The sequence below is a fragment of the Eschrichtius robustus genome, chromosome 12 (genome assembly GCF_028021215.1).
Source record: "Eschrichtius robustus isolate mEscRob2 chromosome 12, mEscRob2.pri, whole genome shotgun sequence".
NCBI lineage: Eukaryota > Metazoa > Chordata > Mammalia > Artiodactyla > Eschrichtiidae > Eschrichtius > Eschrichtius robustus.
The window spans coordinates 64,272,922-64,296,793 of NC_090835.1; the positions used below are offsets into that span (position 1 = coordinate 64,272,922).

Genomic DNA, 23,872 nt, shown 5'->3' on the forward strand with positions numbered 1-23,872 from the left:
ATATATGTTAGCATACGGTATTTGTCGTTCTCTTTCTGACTTCACTCTGTATGACAGACTCTAGGTCCATCCACCTCACTACAAATAGTTCAAATTCGTTTCTTTTTATAACTGAGTAATATTCCATTGTATATATGTGCCACATCTTCTTTATCCGTTCATCCGTCAGTGGACACTTGGGTGTCCACAAGCTCAGGGGCCTTAACTCTGGTGTTGACCACACTGAGACCGCAGCCCAGCTGCTGCCAAAGCCTCCATAGCCTACAGCAGTCTACTATGCTTCCATGTCCTGGTTATTGTAAATAGAGCTGCAGTGAACATTATGGTACATGACTCTTTTTGAACTATGGTTTTCTCAGGGTATATACCCAGTAGTGGGATTGCTGGGTCATATGGTAGTTCTAGTTTTAGTTTTTTAAGGAACCTCCATATTGTTCTCCATAGTGGCTGTATCAATTTATATTCCCACCAACAGTGCAAGAGGGGTCCCTTTTCTCCACACCCTCTCCAACATTTATTGTTTGTAGATTTTTTGATGATGGCCATTCTGACTGGTGTGAGGTGATACCTCATTGTAGTTTTGATTTGCATTTCTCTAATGATTAGTGATGTTGAGCATTCTTTCATGTGTTTGTTGGCAATCTGTATATCTTCTTTGGAGAAATGTCTATTTAGGTCTTCTGAGCATTTTTGGATTGGATTGTTTGTTGTTTTGATATTGAGCTGCATGAGCTGCTTGTAAATTTTGGAGATTAATCCTTTGTCAGTTGCTTCATTTGCAAATATTTTCTCCCATTCTGAGGGTTGTCTTTTCGACTTGTTTATGGTACCTTTGCTGTGCAAAGGCTTTTAAGTTTCATTACATCCCATTTGTTTATTTTTGTTTTTATTTCCATTTCTCTAGGAGGTGGGTCAAAAAGGATCTTGCAGTGATTTATGTCATAGAGTGTTCTGCCTATGTTTTCCTCTAAGAATTTTATGGTGTCTGGCCTTAACATTTAGGTTTTTAATCCATTTTGAGTTTATTTTTGTGTATGGTGTTAGGGAGTGTTCTAATTTCATTCTTTTACATGTAGCTGTCCAGCTTTCCCAGCACCACTTATTGGAGAGGCTGTCTTTTCTCCATTGTATATTCTTGCCTCCTTTATCAAAAATAAGGTGACCATATGTGCGTGGGTTCATCTCTGGGCTTTCTATCCTGTTCCATTGATCTATATTTCTGTTTTTGTGCCAGTACCATAGTGTCTTGATTACTGTAGCTTTGTAGTATAGTCTGAAGTCAGGGAGCCTGATTCCTCCAGCTTCGTTTTTCTTTCTCAAGATTGCTTTGGCTATTTGGGGTCTTTTGTGTTTCCATACAAATTGTGAAATTTTTTGTTCTAGTTCTGTGAAAAATGCCATTGGTAATTTGATAGGGATGCATTGAATCTGTAGATTGCTTTGGGTAGTATAGTCATTTTCATGGTGTTGATTCTTCCAATCCAAGGACATGGTATATCTCTCCATCTGTTTGTATCATCTTTAATTTCTTTCATCAGTGTCTTATGGTTTTCTGCATACAGGTCTTTTGTCTCCTTAGGTAGGTTTATTCCTAGGTATTTTTTTCTTTTTGTTGCAATGGTAAATGGGAGTGTTTCCTTAATTTCTCTTTCAGATTTTTCATCACTAGTGTATAGGAATACAAGAGATTTCTGTGCATTAATTTTGTATCCTGCTACTTTACCAAATTCATTGATTAGCTGTAGTAGTTTTCTGGTAGTGTCTTTGGGATTCTCTATATATAGTGTCATGTCATCTGCAAACATTGACAGCTTTACTTTTTCTTTTCTGATTTGGATTCCTTTTATTTCTTTTTCTTCTCTGATTGCTGTGGCTAACACTTCCAAAACTATGTTGACTAATGGTGGTGAGAGTGGGCAACCTTGTCTTGTTCCTGATCTTAGTGGAAATGGTTTCAGTTTTTCACCATTGAGAACAATGTTGGCTGTGGTTTTGTCATATATGGCCTTTCTTATGTTTAGGTAAGTTCCCTCTATGCCTACTTTCTGGAGGGTTTTTATCATAAATGGGTGTTGAATTTTGTCGAAAGCTTTTTCTGCATCTATTGAGATGATCATATGGTTTTTAATCCTTCAATTTGTTAATATGGTGTATCACATTGATTGATTTGCATATATTGAAGAATCCTTGCATTCCTGGGATAAACCCCACTTGATCATGGTGTGTGATCCTTGTAATGTGCTGTTGGATTCTGTTTGCTAGTATTTTGTTGAGGATTTTTGCATCTGTGTTCATCAGTGATATTGGCCTGTAGTTTTCTTTCTTTGTGACGTCTTTGTTTGATTTTGGTATCAGGGTGATGGTGGCCTCGTAGAATGAGTTTGGGAGTGTTCCTCCCTCTGCTATATTTTGGAAGAGTTTGAGAAGGATAGGTGTTAGGTCTTCTCTAAATGTTTGATAGAATTAGCCTGTGAAGCCATCTGGTCCTGGGCTTTTGTTTGTTGGAATATTTTTAATCACAGTCTCAATTTCAGTGCTTGTGATTGGTCTGTTTATATTTTCTACTTCTTCCTGGTTCAGTGTCGGAAGTTTGTGCTTTTCTAAGAATTTGTCCATTTCTTCCAGGTTGTCCATTGTATTGGCATATAGTTGCTTGTAGTAATCTCTCGTGATCGTTTGTATTTCTGCAGTGTCAGTGGTTACTTCTCCTTTTTCATTTCTAATTCTATTGATTTGAGTCTTCTCCCTTTTTTTCTTGATGAATCTGGCTAATGGTTTATCAATTTTGTTTATCTTCTCAAAAAAACAGCTTTTAGTTTTATTGATCTTTGCTATTGTTTCCTTCATTTCTTTTTCATTTATTTCTGCTCTGATCTTTATGATTTCTTTCCTTCTGCTAGCTTTGGGGTTTTTTTGTTCTTCTTTCTCTAATTGCTTTATGTGTAAGGTTAGGTTGTTTATTTGAGATGTTTCTTGTTTCTTGAGGTAGGATTTTATTGCTTAAACGTCCCTCTTAGAACTGCTTTTGCTGCATCCCATAGGGTTTAGATCATTGTGTTTTCATTGTCATTTGTTTCATTGTCATTTGTTTCAGTGTCATTTTTTGATTTCCTCTTTGATTTCTTCAGCGATCTCTTGGTTATTAAGTAGTGTATTGTTTAGCCTCCATGTGTTTGTATTTTTTACAGATTTTTTCCTGTAATTGATATCTAGTCTCATAGCGTCGTGATAGGAAAAGGTACTTGATATGATTTCAGTTTTCTTAAATTTACCAAGGCTTGATTTGTGACCCAAGATATTATCTATCCTGGAGAATGTTCCATGAGCACTTGAGAAGAAAGTGTATTCTGTTGTGTTTGGATGGAACTTCCTATAAATATCAATTAAGTCCATCTTGTTTAATGTGTCATTTAAAGCTTGTGTTTCCTTATTTATTTTCATTTTGGATGATCTGTCCATTGGTGAAAGTGGGGTGTTAATGTCCCCTACTATGATTGTGTTACTCTTGATTTCCCCTTTTATGGCTGTTAGCATTTGCCTTATGTCTTGAGGTTCTCCTATGTTGGGTGCATAAATATTTAGAATTGTTATATCTTCCTCTTGGATTGATCCCTTGATCATTATGTAGTGTCCTTCTTTGTCTCTCTTAACATTCTTTATTTTAAAGTCTGTTTTTTTCTGATATGAGAATTGCTACTCCAGCTTTCTTTTGATTTCCATTTGCATTGAATATCTTTTTCCATCCCCTCACTTTCAGTTCTAAATACTTCTCAAGCCATCCTCTCCTCTCCATCCCCGAGAACAGTGGTTTAGCTCAGGTGTCATCATTTGCTGGATGTAAGGCCCTCATCTGCCACCTGCTTCCCCAGCCTCACCTGCGGCCACTTCTACTGGATCTTCCTAAGCACCCCATGCTCTCCCCATGTCTGGTTCTGGGGTACTGGCTGGAGAACTCATGGGTCTCAACCACCTTCTCCCCTCTTCCCACTGTCTCCTTATTAGTTACCTTAATACCGTTTTGGAATAAGGTGGCAACAGCAAGCAGATAAGTTCCCTTCTTCTCTGGTTCTAGAGTCATTCAAACAGCCTTAAGATGAAAACTGGTGCTGGAAAGGAGGAGATGGAGCAGGAGGTGATTTTATTGGTGGGCTGTGTGTGTGTGAGAGAGAGAGAGACAGACAGACAGACCCTCAAGGCATTTCTAGCCCTCCTTGGCAGGGCTTCCTCCTGAGTCTCTCCTCCCTTGGGACCCGCTGCCGAGGCCAGGCTGCTGAGCCAGTGGGTCCATTTGGCAGAGAGTTGTGGGGTCCACTCCTGAGACTGGGGTTCTGAAGTCAGGAAACAGGCAGTGCCCACAGAGTGAGTTTGAAGCTTAGTCTACAAGATAGACCCCTTTCTTTTTTTTCATCTCAGCTTAGTTTCTGACTCTCAGTCTCCCTTCTTGCCGCACCTGGTGGTCCTCACTTTTCCACCTCCACCTTGGAGTTGTGTTAAGGTTCTGGGGTCTTAGAAAGATGCCAGGGTGGCAGCAGATAGGAGGGAACATGTGTGTCTCCATGTTAGGATGCCCCCCCCCTCCCCCGCCACCCATAACTTCTCCCCAGGCCCAGGAGGCCACTCCAGGTCACTCTCAGGACAGCAATCTTTTGAAAGGTTAACCAGTAGTCTGTCCCCTGGACACACCAGGCACCGCCTGTCTCTGGGGCGTCTTCTGGGATTCAGGAAACTCCCATCTCCAGGATCCATAGATGCTCCCTCTAGCCTAAGGGCACAGTTTTTAGGCTGGGAAAGTCTTCTGCTCCAGAGCACTCTGCCTTTTTCTTTTTTCTTTTTTTGGAAGTAAGAACTTTATTACTAAGGAGAACTTTATTTTTTTTTTGCCTTAGGCATTATTTTTTTTAATTGAAATATAGTTGACTTACAATGTTGTGTTAATTTCTGCTGTACAGCAAAATGACTCAGTTATACATATGTATATTCTTTTTCATATTCTTTTCCATTATGGTTTATCACAGGATATTGAATATAGTTCCCTGTGCTATACATTAGGACCTTGTTGTTTATCTGTTCTATACGTAATAGTTTGCATCTACTAACCCCAAACTCCCAGTCCACCCCTCCACCCCCTCCCCCTTGGCAACCACAAGTCTGTTCTCTATGTCTGTGAGTCTGTTTCTGTTTCATAGATAAGTTCATTTGTGTCATATTTTAGATTCCACATATAAGTGATATCATGTGGTATTGTCTTTCTCTTTCTGACTTACTTCACTTAGTATAATAATCCCTAGTTCCATCCATGTTGCTGCAAATGGTATTATTTCATTCTTTTTTATGACTGAGTAATATTCCATTGTGTATATATACCACGTCTTCTTTATCTGTTCTTATGTCGATGGGTATTTAGGTTGTTTCCATGTCTTGGCTCTCATGAATAGTGCTGCTATCTGCCTTTTTCTATAACCTTAGCCTCAACAGGTTTAGGTTTGTGGAAAATAAAAGCCAGGTATGCATGCAGGCTGTTTCTGCTTCTTGCCCAGACACCTAGAGTTCCCTAGGAATAAAGTGAGGAAGATTTTCAGATTACCTTCTGATAGAGAGATCTGTTACAAAGACCAGAGGACCCGTGGGCGGCCCTATTGTAGATGTAGGGTCTTTGGACTACATGGTTGTTCTGCCTGGATCTGAAGTGTTCTGGGGTTGGGATCTTTGGGAAAACTCAAATATCAGTGAAGGGCATTTGGAATGCAGGTGGCACTGTGATTGGACTGGGTTGCCACCCTCCAGGGTAAAGCATCCTGCTTGGGCAGAGTTTCCCATTGAGCTGTGGCAGTGGCTCTCCTTGTGTCAGGCCCTGCTCCCTGGTCCCACTCGGGTGTGGCTCATGGCACAGGGTTATTTTCACTGAAAGCACATGGAGCCATGGAGCCAGCCCTGTCTTCCTCAGGCGGTGGAAGCCGGGTACTTAAAGTTTCATGGACTTGGCTTCGGTTCAATAATAAAAGCTTTTTTTTTTAATGAAAAAGTAATTCTTCCACTTCATTGCAGTAGTAACTGAAGTGAGAGAATGGCTTTGTACAAGCTGTTATCTGGAGTCTCATTAATGAAGACACGTAATGAACATGAAGGTGTAAAGACATAGCCTTGCTTATGTTTCAACAGGGAAGAATTGAATAGAATTGCTTTTTTCATAGATCGTGTTTGTCTAAGTTTTTGTTGTTGTCTCCAACAATGGAGGCAATGAATTTAAAAGAAAAAAAATTGAATTTAAAAGGAAAAAAAACGGGAATTCCCCGGCTGCCCAGTGGTTAGGACTCCGCGCTTTCACTGCCGAGGGCCCGGGTTCAATCCCTGGTCGGGGAACTAAGATCCCAAAAGTTGTGTGGCGTGGCCTAAAAAAAGAGAAAAAAAGAGGAATGCATTGGAAAGATACAAGGGCATCCCAAAGGGCTGAAGGCTCAGTAACCAAGGTTGGGAAGGACAGATGTGGGGATGACATGGGTCTGCCTCCTGAGAGCAGCTGTTAATGTGACCTAGTTCCAGTCACTTCCAGTCTCCGTGTCTGTTTGTTGTTTCCAGTTTCCTGGAGTGACAGTTGTATAGGCTTAACTGGACTTAGTGCTCTGCCCCTGGATCACACAGCCTTCTCCCCACTCCCCATAATCTTCTTATTAGTTACCTTAATACTACCCATTGTGGAATAAGGTATGATAGGGTAAGGATGTGAATAGGTAACATCACGTGATGCTCAGGTTTGCTGAATGGTCTCTATGTGTTGGGCACTTTTCAAGTATTGCTTATTCTTCCACCCTCCCCAGCCCTGTGTCTTATGTACTGTTGCATCTCCTGTTTCTCGGATGAGCAAAGCCAAGCCCAGAAAGGCCAAGCAGTTTTCCAAGGTTGTAAAGCTTTTCCCCGACATTCAATACTTGGCAGGTCATGCACATATCTTTAACTTTATGGCTAACAGTGTGGATGGTAGTTGGGGTTTGGTCTCTGCAAACATCCTGTGCTAATACCTTAGGGTTACGCGGGCGTGATCATAGCCCACGTCTTCTTACCAGTGGAAGTCAGAGCCGTGTCCTGGCTGTCTGAAGAGCTTGGCATCCAAGCTTCCCCCTGACCTAGATCAGGGTGGGAGGAACATGTGGGGAGCAGGCTTGTGCATGGGGAGGGGCAGGAACAAAACCAGAGGGCTCAGCAGTAGTTGGGGGCGGGGTGGTCCAGCTAGATTCACGGAGCTCTTGGGCCAGCACTTCCAGAGTCATACAGTGGGTCCTGTTTCCAGGATTATTGGGGATGGAGCAGAATGAGATCAGCACAGGGGCGTCAGTAGGAATGGCATCACCCATTTCTGTTTGACACTAATTTAACTGAGATCTTTGGTAGCCTTCTTCTTTTGGTTTTGTTTTGTAGTCTCCTCTTCAGTTCTCTTCTCCTTTATTTTTAAACTGCCAGCCCCTTTTTATTGATTACCATTACCCCTACATTCCCCCCCACCCCCGTCATTTCGTAATCTCTGAATGCAACAATGTCACCCCTGCCTTAATTTATGGCAGGGGCCCAAAGTCAGATGCCTGCAGGGGCAGGTGTCATAAATGGATAAAGAGGCTGGTAAGCTCTGTATCAGCCTGGAAAGCATGTATTCCTTCTAAAAAGGGGAAACTACCTCTAGGATCTGTATTTTCATGTAAAATTCCCCATTTTTAAATGTTTGCCAATAGTTAGTTTTTAAAAGTGGGCAGGCCAAAGACATGGAAACAACCTAAATGTCCGTGGACAGATGAATGGATAAAGAAGCTGTGGTGCATATATACAATGGAATATTAGTCATAAAAAGGAATGAGATAATGCCATTTGCAGCAACGTGGATGCAACTAGAGATTATCATACTAAGTGAAGTCAGAAAGAGAAAGACAAATACCATATGATATCACTTATATGTGGAATCCAAGATATGACACAAATGAACTTATTTATGAAAGAGACTCACAGACATAGAGAACAGACTTGTGGTTGCCAAGAATTGGGAGTTTGGGATTAGCAGATTCAGACTATTATATATGGAATGAATAAACAACAAGGTCCTACTCTATAGCACGAGGAACTATATTCAATATCCTGTGATAAACCAAAATGGAAAATAATATGAAAAAGAATGCATATGTATGTATAACTGAGTCAGTGTGCTGTACAGCAGAAGTTAACACAACTTTGTAAATCAACTATACTTCAATAAAATAAATTCTAAAAAAATAAAATAAGGGACTTCCCTGGCGGTCCAGTGGTTAAGACCTTGCACTTCCACTGCAGGGGGCACAGGTTCAATGCCTGGTTGGGGAACTAAGATCCCGCATGCTGTGCTGCGCAGCCAGTAAATATAAAATAAGATAAATTAAAATAAAATAAAATGGCAGGCCAATACAACACATCTCTCAGCATTGCCAGTTTTGGATGATACTGTTGGAGGAAGGCAGGTGGCGGGGAACACCTGCATCTCCATCCTGGCTTCCAAAGGGACCAGAGGTGCTCCAGTCTGTTCCTGAATCAGCCCCTCTCTCCTCATTGACTTTAGGCTATAAACCATATTTTTATGTATGTATTTATGTATTCCACTGGAAGACTTATTTTTTCAGCCTAATACGTGAAGATAAAATGATAATATTCAATTATAAGTTGGCTCTCTTATCACCTTTACTTTCCCAATTGGATGTTAAACTCCTCCAAGGCAGAAGCTTATGGGTGCTTAAAATATAGTTTTAATTGATTGATGTAAATAAACATCTGTTTGAAATATAACATTAAGTATTCTCTAGGTAAAGAGATGTTTTCGGTATTTGTTGGTCTTCTTAATGTGTTTCTGTGTTGTGGGACGATTTTCAGAGTTATGTTTTGCTTTTCTTTTAGTTTGGAAAGACTATTTGCAGGTGCTCAAATGCAAACTATCATTTTCTTTTTCATATTCTTTTCTATTATGATTTATCACAGGATATTGAATATATAATAGTTCTCTGTGCTATACGATAAGACCTTGTTGTTTATCCATTCTATATATAATGGTTTGCATCTGCTGATCCCAAACTCCCACTCCATCCCTCCCCTATCCCCCTTCCCCCTTGGCAACCACAAGTCTGTTCTCTCTGTTTGTGAGTCTCTTTCTGCTTCATAGATAAGTTCATCTGTGTCATATTTTAGATCCTGCAAACTAGTTCTCGATGTCTCTATTTCTATAATTTTAATATGATTTCATTAAGGTGGACTTGCAAAAAAATTGGTGGTACTTTTGAAATATTTTTACAATTTTCATGCAGTTTCATGTTTTGATACTTAATATGGTCTTTCTTTTATTTGTCCTCTGTTTGGAGAGAGGGTTTGTGGAAGTGTGAGAGCACCCAGGACCAGAGAATCTTGGTGTTGGAAGAACAGGGAGTCAGTGTGACGTTCTCCTCAGTGAAGGCTTGGTCCCTCGGGTAAGAGGGAGCTCCCTGCCCCCCACAGCTGTCCTTTCCTCTTCTGAGAAGTTGTGTCTTTTTGGATGGTTTTTCCTCATTGTGAACTGACACCTGTCTCCTGGTCATTTCCATGCTTTGAACTGAATTGAACACAGAGCAAGTCTAACCCTTTTGGGCTCTCCACATCCATGGTAAGATCGTTGAGGGCTGTCAGCATGTTCTGTATTCCTCTGAGGGCCTGGGACCACATTCTAGGGCACTTGGGGGTCCAAAGGACCCAGATGGAAATCCAGGCTCCACCTTGGACTGACAGAATGGCTGTGGACAAGTGACTTAACCTCTCTTTAGGGGAGGTTTCCTTATCAGGTTATGGTGAGTATTAAATAAGATAGTGAGTGAAAATACCCAGTACAGCCCCTGACTGCAGTCACTCAATAAGTGATGCAGGGAGTTAGAACTTGCTGGTTAAACTGAAAGGAAGGAAGTCTTGCAGAATGCCTTAGAGCTGAGCCAAGACAGCCTAGAATCCAAGGCCAGGCTCCTCGGGAAATGAGTCTTTGGTGCTTACCTTGTAGAGCGTCCCACACAGCTGCCGGAGAGTGACGAGGAGCACTTCCTCCTGACTGTATCCCATCAGTGAGCCCGGTTGCCCTGGAAACCTAACACCAAGGAACACTCTAACCAATGCACAGTCTTACACCCTAGAGAGTGTAAGAGGGAGAGAGTTTGTGTCCTGAATCCCAGCGCTCTTCTTTCAGAGGCTGATGAACTGGGCTTCTCCATCCAGAAGGAAACCTTGGTTTTCATTCACTCTCTCCCCCAAAACTCCTCCCTGATTCAGACACAAGAACCTTCCAGCTTCCCCTCCCTTCGACCACTCCCCCACACCGTCTTCTCTAGCTTCACCAGGCTCCCCTTCCTCTTTGCGGTATGGCTCCTGCAAATCTCCCCTAAAAGGAGAGAGTGAAAGTCAGCCTAGGCCCCGCCAAACCGAAGTCCTCCCTTTACTATTTAAAGGTGGCTTCCAGTTAAGAGGCTGATTAGGAGTTATTTATTTGATGAGCAAGTACCTGAATTGTTCAACTAGTTTTGAAAAAAATGTCAAACTAAAACAAGCACACAGCCCCTGAAGTTTTCCATAGGTCATTTTGTCTTCAAGGGGTTAAACACATTTTCTTACATTTTCCTTAACTCTTTTCTTCTACACCATATCTTTGTGGTAGAGATGGTTTTCCTTGGGATTTCTAAAATCAGATAATGTGCTCTTGCTTTTGGACTTATTTCCAAATAAAAAACTGGTATAGAATAATAGTCTTAGGCCAGATTGCATATTTTTATGCAATATGTAAGAAGTTAGTATTTGTACTTACCGAATCAACGGAATTTTAAACAAAATTAGATCTTCACTTACTCTAAATTTTGGTGGTTTCTTTGGGTTTATATAAAATGTAAAAAATTATGTGATATTATACTAACTTTGTGTTCACTGGATTGTGTAGTAAGTGGATAACACAGAGGTGCTTTTTAAATATTCTTCCATCTAAAACTGTGATCTGGACAGAAGCAGGCAGATCACCTTGCTCTGGGGTCCCCTTGAAGTCGGCCCCTTGCTTCCTCCAAGTTTCTATGAGGAGATGCTATGGGAAATTACTTAGCTGGGTGCTGTCACCATGGATGTAGACCCGGGTGATGTGATCTTGTGAGAACAGGCCTAGACTAAGCAACACTTAAAAAAAAAAAAAAAAAAAAAGACCTTGCTCTGTGTTTCCCCAACCCTTTGTTTTGAAAATATTCAAATTTACAGGAAAGTTGGGAGAGTAGTACAGTGAAGACTTACTGTTAACCTATTGCCACATGCCAATATAAACACAATTCTCTGTTTTTATTGAAACAACTGAGAACAAGTGCAGACAGCACGAGTTTAGATAAGGATGTGTTCCTACATAACCGAAATACCATTAGCACACCTTAGAAAATTAACAGTAATTTCCCAATATCAGCTAATAAACAATCCATGATCTAGGTTGAGATTCTCCCCGTGGTCCCTAACATGTCTTTTCAGCTTAAAAAGAAATACAGGCTCCCATCACGGTTCATAACTTTGTTGTTATGCTTCTGTTGTCTTTTTAAATTTAGAAGAGTCCCTGCTTTGGGGGTGTGTATGTTTCGTGACATTGACCTTTTTCATTTTTGGAAGAGCCCAGGATAATTATCTTGTAGAATGCCCCCCAATCTGGATTTGTCTAATTGATTCTTCATAGGCTTTTTATTTTTACTTTTTGGTTAAATTTTTGGAACTATGCTTACAGAAATGTGCATAAATCGCAGGTGTGCGGTTTTGTGAAATACCACATTCCAGCCTCTGGGATTCTGGAAGCCTTATCTGGAAGCCTTATCTCTGCACTTGTTTCTTGCTGCTTGGGGCAGAGGCAACTTCCTGGCGCTTTCCTCTGGTTCATGGTACTGAGGCTGGGCAGCTTCCAGGGTAGGCAGCTCCATTGTACTAGTCTCAGATCCCCCACCGGGGTTTCAGTTAGAGGAGTTATTGTTTAGTTCCCCTTCTAAAACTGTCGCATTATGTAATTATCCTGGCTTTAGGAGATTTGGGTTGTTTTTATACCACGTGAATAAATTGGCAATTAGGAAAGTCATTTTAAAGCTTTCGGTGATCTAATTCAATTGTTCAAACTGCCTTAATAAGTAGGTTGTAATAAGACACAATGCTTGGGTTTTTAGTTTCTCACAACCTAGTGTTTTTTTTTGTTTTTGTTTTTTTTTGGTTGTAGAGAGCCAATATCAGGCCAGAGGTATTTCACAGTCCTTTATTTAAAAAAAAAAAAAAAAAGGCCAAATGTTAAAAACATGATGACCTGGGCCAACTTTGTCTTTACTATCCTAATTACCTTTCTCCTCTTCTGAATACTCCACATTCTTTCCCTTTTTTTTTTCCATTTTCAACACACATGCCAAATGGGGTTGACAGTTCATGGTTATAAATTGGGGGCTTAACCTGGGGCAGTGAATTCCATAAAATCACATGCAAAGTTTGTGTGTATTTGCTGATGGGCTTTGATCTGAAGAGAGGCTTCCTCAGATTTCATCAACTTTTCAGAGGTGTCTGTGAGCCTCAAATAGTTAAAAACATTGGCTTAAATAATTATTTCCTCCTACAACCTTTGATATTTTCTCTGACCCTTGACGTAGTATCTTCTTAGTAATCTTTTTGTGTACTATTTGTTTTGGATTAAAAAATTATAAGGAATACAATTAAATTCATTCATAGTATTAGTCATCACCCAGAAATAACTGCTGTTTACACATTGGTAGATAGTTACCTATCTACCTATCATGTATCTACCTATTCATCTATAAATCATCTTACTGTCTGTCTATCTACACACACACACACACACACACACACACACACACATACACACACACAGATATTTTTTAAAGGAATCATTCTATATGAACCCTTCCCACTTTGCTAAATGTAGATCAATAACATTTTTTGTTTAATTGTTGCAGGGTAGTCCATTGTATGGATATACTGTCACTTATTTAACCAATCTTCTATCATGGACATAGATATTTATATTTTAACAGGAATCAAACCTTAAGCAACAGGAGTAGAGAAAGAGACAGGAGGAACTCGGGGTTTTGCTGGTCCCAAGAGCCCTCTTCCTTTGTCTTACCTTCCAAGCCCCACATCAAAGGTTAGGCTCTGGACTTTGGGTCAGAGAATATGTTTGCTTTTTCCATAAGAAAGGAGAACTGTACTCTCACACTCATTTCTCTAACCCCCAAAGGTGGAGATGTGAATTGGCAAGTCATTTGAAATCAATAAAGAACAGTTTTTAGAGGGTCAATTGACTTCAAAGCAGCTTCATTTTAATCCATTCTCAGAGAAAAGAATCTGAAAAAGAATCCTCTAACAACATTGTAAATCAATTATACTTCAATAAAAAAAGAATTAACAACAAAAAAGAAACCAAAAAAACCAGCTATCTGATCAGCCAGTTTGCCTGTTACTAGGAAAGAACAGGTTAGTGACAGAATTTTCAGCATCCCACCTGGAATGCTTGTTTTATAAAGTCTACTTTATTCATTGATATGAATGCCACTGACATAACAGTGAATGAAAATTTATTGATTCCAAATATAATTTCCCAAAATTTGAAGACAGAAACCACAGACAACCTTTCATTCACTAAAGTAAGCGCATTTACTGAATCACACACTTGTAGCCTAAAAGACTAAATTCAGTAGCCCTTAAAAGGTGGCCAATTTAGTCTCTACCTCATTGGCTGCTAAAGAGCCAACTTCAAACAAACACTCCCGAGAAAAAAAGAAACTTCAAATTAAATAAAGCAACCAAATAAGGCTAAAAAAAAAGAAATTTCTATACCGAAGAGTACATATGTCTAAAAATTCAAAAGTGAATTAAAAGGTAATTCTCAGAATACAAAACATATAAATGATAAAAAAAATCGATTCTCAATTTCCAAGGTTCAAATGGGCCTAGTTTTGTATAGTTTACCTTATATTTAAAAAGTCTTCATGAAAATTATTGTGGGGAAAAATTGAATACTTTAATGGTTAAAACGCTCAAGTCACGTAGCCAGGGGAGAGACTTTGCCGTGTATAAGTCAGCGTGATTTTCCTCTGTCTGCGTGTGTCCGTATTTCCCTGTGCCATGTTGTTGAAAGAGGTGTTGCTGATTGTCTTGTCTTCCTTTCTCTCTTATCCATTTACCAAGGACACGTCCAGATTAGAGGCTGCACCAGTCAACACCCTTGAGTCCAGGGTAGTAACTGTTCCCATCTGGCTATGTGTGATGAGTGGTGTTTATGTCATGGCATAAATCACATTTTGCTGTTCCATCAGCTGAGATGCTAACCATTAAAACAATTTACTCTGTCTACAAAAATCAGTAACCAGGGATTTTTGTATGGGGGCAGTCCTTTAACAGTTATTCCCCAAGTCTGTCTGTAAAGATAAACAATCAAATTACTATCCTCACTGAAAGAGTCTAGGAAACAACAAGAAATACAAGCTCACAGATAAAAGATGACCTTTCATAAGGACAGGTAGGAAGCCATTTTAAGGAAGACAGAAGGCAACCAAGGAAACCCAATACCCTTTTGAAAAAGTCTTTAAGAATGTCATCCTTTTTCACCGATCCAGCCAGCAACACAGCCTCAGAGAGCTCAAGATGAATTTTCAGAAAAGTATGGAAAATAAAGTAGATTGATAGCATCCTGTGACTGACTTAATGCTCCTCACAACTCTCTGTGGACTCCAGCGAATACAGAAAATCAATTTTATTTATTTATTTGCGTAGTACATGATTGCCACTGGGAAAACACACAAAATCTAAATAAGTTAATAATTAACCAAGGTGATGACATTTCATGTAAAGTAAAATGGAAGACTGCTTTTGGGGGGAAAGAATAAAGCTAAAGATAAATCTTAGACACTTAACAGGAAATAGTATGTGTACTTTTAAAATGATGGTGTTGGGTTCCTTAAAAAACTAAAAATAGAACTACCATATGACCCAGCAATCCCACTACTGGGCATATACCCTGAGAAAACCATAATTCAAAAGCACACATGTCCCCCAGTGTTCATTGCAGCACTATTTACAATAGCCAGGACATGGAAGCAACCTAAATGTCCAACGATAGATGAATGGATAAAGAAGATGTGGTACATATATACAATGGGATATTACTCAGCCATAAAAAGGAACGAAATTGGGTCATTTGTAGAGATGTGGATGGACCTAGAGTCTGCCATACAGAGTGAAGTAAGCCAGGAAGAGAAAAACAAATATCGTATATTAACGCATATATGTGGAATGTAGAAAAATAGTACAGATGAACCTATTTGTAGGGCAGGAATAGAGACGTAGATGTAGAGAATGGACATGTGGACATGGGGTGGAAGGGAAGGGTGGGATGAATTGGGAGATTAGGTTTGACATAAATACACTACCATGTGTAAAATAGATAGCTAGTGGGAACCTGCTGTATAGCACAGGGAGCTCAGCTCGGTGCTCTGTGACAACCTAGATGAGTGGGATGGGGGGTGGGTGGGAGGGAGGTCCAAGAGGGAGGGGATATAGGTATACATATAGCTGATTCACTTCGTTGTACAGCAGAAACTAACACAACATTGTAGAGCAATTTTACTCCAAAAAAAAAAAAAAAACGACAAAAGAAAAATGATGGTGTTGGCCACTAGAAATGAATAAGGACTGTCATGCCTGAATAGATGGAGGCGAGGTCCTGATTCACTTCTGGTTTATTCCACACGCCTTGGGATGTTGTCACACAGCCTGTTTTTGCTGCGTCACCACTGCTTTTGTGAGCAGCCCAGGGTTTCTACTCTGATGGGAGCACGCCTCACTGATTCCTGCCTGCCACTGGCTTCGTAGGAATCTGAGGCTGCAAGTTCCATTTCAGGAATTCGAGTTACACCAGTTTTGCATCTTAAGCCTCAGCAAAGTTCTAAATGGGGAAGTGAAGATTTCCCTTGGATGCTTATCTTGTTTAGAACCCTATTCACAGCACAGATAGTCAGCATCCTCGTTTCCATGGTAAGCTGGTGGCTCCCTAAATCATCACAAACTTAACTCAACCAAGGAGGAAGGGATAATGTCTGGTGCCTTTTCCCTGCGGGGAAGACAGAGCCCTTTAATGCGAGATACGCCCTGCAGACCGGCTCCTGTTCCTGGAAGGGAGACTGAGGTCAGGCCAAGCATGTGGGTCAAAGCCTCACGTTTCTCATTTCACTGTGTAATGACCAGGGGCGGAGGGGAGTTGCTGTATCATTCTCATTTCCGTCACTGGCAGCTGTTACTTTGCTAGTAGTTTAAATGATCTCAAGAACTCTAAGCTGAGTTCAGATGTTTGTTTATCGGCGCTGCCTTCGGCTTCTGAAAACAGTCTTTTGTGTCCTCCCGGTCTTCAGACAAGGCTCTTCTCAGAATCAGCCCTTCCTCCCTCCTTGCTCTCTTCTGGGAGCCAGCTTCAAGCTCAGGAAGAAAATTAACTAAAGAGGACGAGGGGCTCAAACCTGGTTAGAGGGGAGACTCCGACTGGAAACGGAAAGGAATTGGGACTCAGCATCCTGCATTTGTGCTTTGTTTTTGCAACTTGGAGTGAGTTGCGTTAATGAATTAAGCAGCAGGCTAGTAATGGAAAATATCGGTCCTGGCCTGGTGGGGGAGCCAAATACTATAGGTTTGTAACAGGAAGGCTGTGGATTCTGGCTTCATTGTTGGGCCAGTCATTTGTGAGCTGGTGGCCGGACCGCAGGCCACACACTTGGGTGCAAATCTTCCATGAACTGGAGCTGCCCGGGGCTTGCGGCTGGTGTCGGAGCCGTGGCCCAGGGAAGATGGTGAGCCCTGGGTGTCGGTTCTGGTGTGGGTCCCCCGTCCGCGCTGAAGATGATGCAGGATGCCGGACTCCGTTTGGGGGCAGGGAGGGGGCTGCTGAGATGGACGAGCCGACGTGAGTGTTTTGCTGTTGATGCTTTTTTCTGTGTCATCCCCTGTAGAGTTCCGGGAACGCGTCCTACCGCTGCTCGATGTCTTCCTCTGCGGATTTTTCCGATGAAGATGATTTCAGCCAGAAATCTGGCTCTGCATCTCCAGCTCCTGGAGATACCTTACCCTGGAATTTGCCTAAACATGAGAGATCGAAAAGAAAGATCCACGGGGGCTCGGTGCTGGACCCCGCGGAGAGGGCAGTGCTTAGGATAGCAGGTAAGAGCAAGTGGGGGCGGGGGCAGGGGATAGAGGGAGGTGCGAGGAGAGTTGCAGAAATTCACCCATGGAATCCCCGGGGGCCCTGTCTGGCTGGGAGCTGATGCTCTGGGCAGAGATCTGCGCTCAAGGTGGAGGAGGAGGATGACTTTCTGTCCCGATTTATCAGAAGAGCGATTGGCCCTGCCTGTTGGTGACTAAGCTGTTTGGCCCTGTCTTCTAGTTGGAGGAATCGATACCTTTGAAACCAAGGGGATATTTACAGGCATCTGCATTGAAGTTTCCTATTTATGTGCAGTCGCCCCCGTGCCAATCTGAAAGTATTAACTCAGTGATTCCAGGTGTGTTTGCTGGAAGCTTCGTTTCCATGTTTGCATAGAAGCTCTGAGCGACCACATTTAACAGGGGCGGTGGGGGGGGGGTAGATTCCTGGGTTCTGGTACCCAGAATCGCGGAGGGTATTTTAGCAACCTGGATGCGATTTTGTGTGTGTGTGTGTGTGTGTGTGTGTGTGTGTTTTAAGTGTAGCATCTCTGTCAGCGTTATGTGTTTGTAGCAGCTTCTGCTCCTGGTGCTTTTGAGGGTTTAGCCATCATGCATCCCTGATTAATTAATACCTGGGAGGGGCCAGTGTTTCTGTTCTGTTACCCGGTGTTCCCTTGCACTGCCTTTAGGTCCCAGAAGTGATGGCTTGTTTTACTTGGCTGAAAGCTGAGCCTACTGTGGAAATCTATCCCCCCCTTTGCCTGCAGTGCCTGCGTGGTTTGTGTGTATGTGAGCTGTGCTTTCTGGGGTGGTTGTTCCTCAGTTTTTTTTCTCAGAAATGGTGATGGGGTAGGTTGGGGTGTGTCTTCGGGAGCTCTCTTGCAAAGGCCAAAGGCCAGGTGTTTATTGGAGTTGGTTTCTGCAGCAGATCGGGCCTCTCCCCCCTCCCCCACTCTCTCCCCCAGGCCCCTTCCCACTCAGTTTCTTTTGCCTCCCACCATCATGCAAAGTTGGTACTTGTCCTCCTTCGGGGGTGGGGGGGTGCTGGAGGGGACTAGCTCAGGTCCCAGCCATCATGGCGGCTGAGAGTCCCCCTAGTGTCCCCCAGTGGGATTTTCTGATGACGGGGAAAAACAAACAGGGCCCAGCCAGCCATTCTCTAGTCCAGGTTTCTGGGGCAACAGCTTTGAGCTTCTTCTGGCTTCTGTTGTGAGATGCTGGCTGGTCTCACCCAGGCCTTCGAAGAGGAGGGTGGAGGGGGAGAATGGGGTGGAGGGAGGATGGAGAGAGCTTGGGAGCCAAGTGAGAGTGGGCAGGGGTGGCCTGGGAGAGGGCGCAGAGCTGGGCGAGTACCAGAAAGTGTTTGGTCACCGAGGCCTGATTCCTTGCCCTGTCAAGATACCCCCAAGGGAGTGGAGTAGACAGTGCCAGAACCAGGGTACCAGATATTTGGCTCAGCAGAAAGGGAAGATGGGTGAAAGGCGGGGGCGTGAGAAATTGCTGGGGCTTTGTAGAAAGCCTGGGATGCCTGTCCTTTGCGTTTTTACGGAAGGTACAAGGTCCTTCTGGCTTGAGAGTTTTGATAGAGGTGGCAGAGACGGGTATTTTGCTTTTGGTAGTGAAGGAAGGTTTATGAGAGAAGGAAGGGCATATGTTTGTCAGGGGGAATGAGGTTATATAAACTAACAGACAGGAAGTCAGTAGAGGCTGGTGGTAGTAGAGGTTGATGTACACTGCTGGTAGGGAAGGAATGGAGGACCTGGGGGTTCTGCTGGGTGCAGTGGACAAGCGGGTACTGGGGTCAGTAGACTGTAGGCTCTGGGAGGGCAGGGGCCATGTCTTACTCGTTGTAAAAGGTTTACTATGAAGTTACTGGTAGTTGGTGCACTGGAGACCTCTGAGCTACATACTTTTAAGATTATATCAATTCTTCAAAAATATAACAAAACAAAATAAAACAACAAACAGAATACGCAGCCCTAGTATGGACATGTACTACTTACTGTGTTTAAAATAAATATTGGTAAATTGGCTATTGCTACACAAATCATAATCATTTCATCACTGGCCCAAGCATAGGCTCAGGGGCCAGTCTGCAAATATCTGTTTCATTGTCATGTGGCTGAACTGTGAAATCCAGATAGATTTTGTGTTAAATTTGCCACAGATCATCCAGCGTGAGGATAAGGGAACAGGGCATCTGAGGGCATTTGGTGCAGTGGGTAGTTGGAAAACATACCATTCAGATTTCAACTTCTCATTTTATTAGGCATTTTCACACTTGGCCTGAAACTCGGCCCGTCGGTGAAGTTCATCCCTAGTAGGAGACAGGGCAAGGGTCAGAAATGGTGTGAGGATGTCCATCCATCATGTTCGTTACTTAGTAATAAAGGAATTGAAAGTCTCATATTTTTATTTGTTTTTAAGGTCATAAAAATAAAATAGAATGAAAATGTCTAGAGTCAAAAAGACCATATGGTCAGGGGGAATCCCTTAAGTCATTCACATTTAATACATATTTATTAAGCCTCTGGAATAAAATGAAGATAAGCACACAGTTCTGCCTTGAAAGAAGTTCTAGTCTAACATGACCATGGATGTGCTGTGAGACAGTTACAATATGGGTGAGAGATTAGCTGTAATGGCTGTGAGTACCTGTATTAAAAGAACCCAGTGGAGAATCTAATGACCTTGGATGGAGAGGGAGGCATGGGAGGTTCCTGAGAGGTTCCTGAGGGGATCACCTTTTGAGGGGATCACCTTCTGAGGGGAGATTTAACGAGCTTGATGGACTAGAGTGAAAGGGAAGGCCACTTCCGAGGGATGGAGCTACAGGAACACAGCAGGGAGATGGGTTCAAATGGAAACTGCAAGTCATCTGTGTAGCTAAAGCCTGGGATTTGTAGGGAAGAGCAGAAACCGTAAGGGTGCTTTTGGACAATTCCAAGGAGATAGGACTATTTATGCTGTAACTGGTGGGGAATCACCTGAAGATTTTTAAGCAGTGCAATGACATAATCAGATGTACATTTCCGAAAGTCTTTTTGGTGATGGTGTCACATGTCTGATACTTATATTTTTAAAAGTGCTTTTGCATTTATTGTAGTGTCTTCATTTTAAAATCTGTAATATACGCCCTTCTGATCTCTCAGGGTCAAGGTGAGAATGACATGGTAACATGGAAAGAAAGGGGCTTTGTACCCACTGTAAATGCCTTTAACATCATCGTAAGACAGATCTACTGTTCTTACTTGCAGGATACTGTAAGTTGGGGTTTTCAGTCTTGAAGTGCCTGTAAAGGTACATGGTTTGTTAGTGACAGTGTTATTTTAAAGTATGGATATTTGACCCATGTGAATTCTTTGAAGTTAGAATGGAAGGACCTTGGCAGAGTCAGACTTTGGACTTTAATTCTTCCTCTATCATGAACCAGTTGTGTTTTCTTGGACAACTTACTGAACATTTCTCAGCTTCATTTTCTCTATCAAAAGATCATGGCTGTGGTGATTAAAGTAGTAAATGCAAAACATTTTGCAGATTCCCTGGCACATGGAAAATGCTCTATAAGTGACAGCTGACTGATGGCTGGATGCTCTCATAAGCACCTAATATGTTATTTCATTTAGGTTTCCCAACAATTTTATGAAGTAGGTACTATTATTTCCCCCATTTTTCAGTCCAGAAATCTGCTGAGAGAGGAGATACTCTTCCCAAGGTCATAGGAAGTGGTTGAGCTAGGATCTGAATTCAGGCCATCTTGACTCCAGAGGCCAAGCTCTTAACTGCTCTGCTTTTGCTCCTTCCCTATGGAATACACTATTATTATTAGCAGATTGATCCTTTATTATCTTTTCAAGAACGCATGGGGTAAAGGCTGTTCTTACCAACAACCCCAAATGCTGCTTGTTCATTTTGACTGGTTCCTCCAACAGACAGTTAAAATCACTGCAGTGTGGAGTGACTGTATTCACAAAACTGGGTGCTACTGGGTGTCAATTTCTGATGAAGGATCAGACTATGCCCTTAATGACCTTACTCACTGTGAGGGAGACAAGAGAGTTTTGAGAGATCTCCATTTGTATATATGTGGTCTGTATATGGGATGACTCTTAGGGATCGAATTACTAACCCTTTCATTTCCAGAAGGTGTCCCATATGATCCCTGTTTGTTACTTCATGAACTAATGTGTACATAAATACATGCCAAGTTGCAAGAAAACTCTAGTGATCCTAAAGGCTTAGTGGATCAAACTCAGATCAGAGGTCAGGACAGAAAAGAGAAGTGTGGTCTTGCTCTGTTTGGAGTAACAAAAATAGGCCAATTACTGATGAGAAGTAAAGCTTTCCAATTCTAACTCAAGTAAGTTTTATCAAGAGTATACAGTTTTCCAAGAGTACTCATTCCCATCTAACAATTCATGGAAAATGATCCAGATTCACATCATTGAAAAAAAAGAATCATCAAGGACAAAAATCAGTACTTATGAAAGAAAAAATAGCAAGGGGAGATGTGGGCACAGGTGAAGTTGTCATAAATCAGAGTCAACAATGAGCTGGTTCATCTAATAATAATAACAACAACAACAGCTAACACTTATACAGTTATCATAAAGTTGAGATATCACAACTTTATGATATGATGATATATGATGAACTTTATGATATGATTATCCTGATGAAGACAGGATAAGTAACTTGGCCACATCACATAGTTAGTCAGGAGCCAGGATTCCTTCCAAGGCTGGCTGACTTCTGTCAGTTCTCTTAAACACACCTGCTTACGTGTCTGGGTACCAACCGATTTCTCCAGTGGACTCTTAAACTCACCACTTTAGTATACGATAGATGCCAAAGCGAAGGGAATTGTACCCATTTTACTCACATTCAGTGGAGACCAGTGCTGTGTGGGGTGAATAATGGTAGGGAGAAGGAGGGAGGTGGCAAAGTGAGACGGGTGCTGTGAATCGACTCGGGCTGTGGCCGCGGCAGATGCGCGGGCCGGCTCTGGGGGGCGGAAGGGAGGGACCGCCGGCTGGTCCCCGGGCCGCGGGGCGGCGGGCGCGCAGGCGCAGGCGTCTCCAGGCTGTCAGGACCCCCGCCCGCCCCCAGATGCGCCTGGGGCGCGGACCCTCGGCTCTCCCCCGCGCGCTGTCCCAGCGACCTCGTCCTTCTGTGACACCGGCCGGATCGAAGAGTATTTCCCACTCCTCTCCCGGGAGCCTCGCGGGGGCTGCGCGCGCGGGTGGCGCGATCCGCGGCTTTGTTTCCCAGGCACCTGTTGTGGGTCCCAAATAGAAACCTCGCCCTTGGGACCCGGGCCGGCCAGCCAGCGTCCGGGGTGGGCGGGCTTGGCCGCGCGGTGGACCCGGTGGGCGGGCCGGAGAGGGGCCCGGGCGCCGCGGGGCTGCCTGCGGGAGGGGCCGGGCGGCGCGGGCCGGAGCCGAGCCAGCCGGGGCGCTGACCGCCGCCTCGCCCCCTCCTTTCCGCCCGCCCTCCTCTCTCCCCCGCTGTGCCCTCCCTTCCTCTCCCCGGGGCGCGGGCGAGTGTCTGCGGCGCGGCGGCCAGGAAATGCCGCAGATGCGCCGCGCAGCATCCCGGGCGGAGGCAGCGCGCGCGTCCTCCCGGCTCCGAGCAGGCGCCCAGCGCAGAGCCAGGGTGGCGGCCGCCTCGGCCTCCGAGGGTCCCGGCGCCCGCAGCCCTCCGCCTGTCCCCGCCGGGTTCCGCTCTCCTCAGCGCGGCGTGGCGCTGCCGGTCGCCGCCCCCGGGCTCGCCGAGATTGGCCGCTGCTGAAACCTGAGAGGACGGTGGCTCCTGGGCGCCGGGCGGCCCCGCACCCGCGGTCCGCCAGGGGGCCTGGGCGTCTCCCCGGCTGGCTCTGGCTCTGCTCCCCCGGCTCTGCGTCCCTAGCTCTGCGCCCCGGCGCCCTCCCCCAGCCTGCCCTCCTTCCGCGTTTCCATTACCAAGGCTGCATCTTGCTGACTGCGATCCTGTCCGGGGTTCGAGCGGGAGAGGGGAATTGGCCAGTCGTCGCTTAGGTAGACTTGGGCATGGCGGGGTACCTATCCCCAGCCGCTTACCTGTACGTGGAGGAGCAGGAGTACCTCCAGGCTTACGAGGATGTCCTGGAGAGGTACAAAGGTATGTGGTTCCCCGTGCCCGGGCCGCGGGGCTTGGCAGGGACCAGAGGGGTAACCGTCGCCTTTGCTTAACCCGAGCCGCCACTGCTTGGGCACAAGTAAACAGGTGTCTGGACCAGTCTTGGGAATGGACCAGGTCTTTTTGGGATGGAATTCCGTACCCCAGCGCAGGGAGGGTGGTGGGGTGGGCGACGGCCCGTAGACGCCCTAGGGCGAGCAGTACAGTGCGGGGGAGGGGTTTGGTTTCCAAGAAGCACGTTGCGTTTTCTCTCCCTTGCAAAAGCTTTTAAGCACTACGCATAATCATAATTCTTCCTGGGAGGGTGGAGACCGATTAATTCTCCATAGGATTACTAAGGCATTGCTGCTCTTGCTTGGTATGGGATATTGGTTAACCCTATCAAAAAGGTCCTTGGCTTCTAAATAAATGGACTGTTTCACCACTGAGAGCATCACCAAATCATTTTTCTTAAAATGATCTTACATGAAAAAAGTTTATGGTTTGTGACTATATATCTATTCTT

General features: G+C 43.7%; 1 protein-coding gene across 1 annotated transcript in view; it reads left to right on the top strand.

Annotated features, from left to right (window-relative positions):
* Positions 1-23,872, top strand: part of DST (dystonin) — a 491,021-nt gene that overhangs the window by 83,074 nt on the left and 384,075 nt on the right. The window contains 1 exon segment of the mRNA XM_068559249.1: positions 17,019-17,226. Within this exon segment, the coding sequence (XP_068415350.1) occupies positions 17,019-17,226 (208 nt within the window).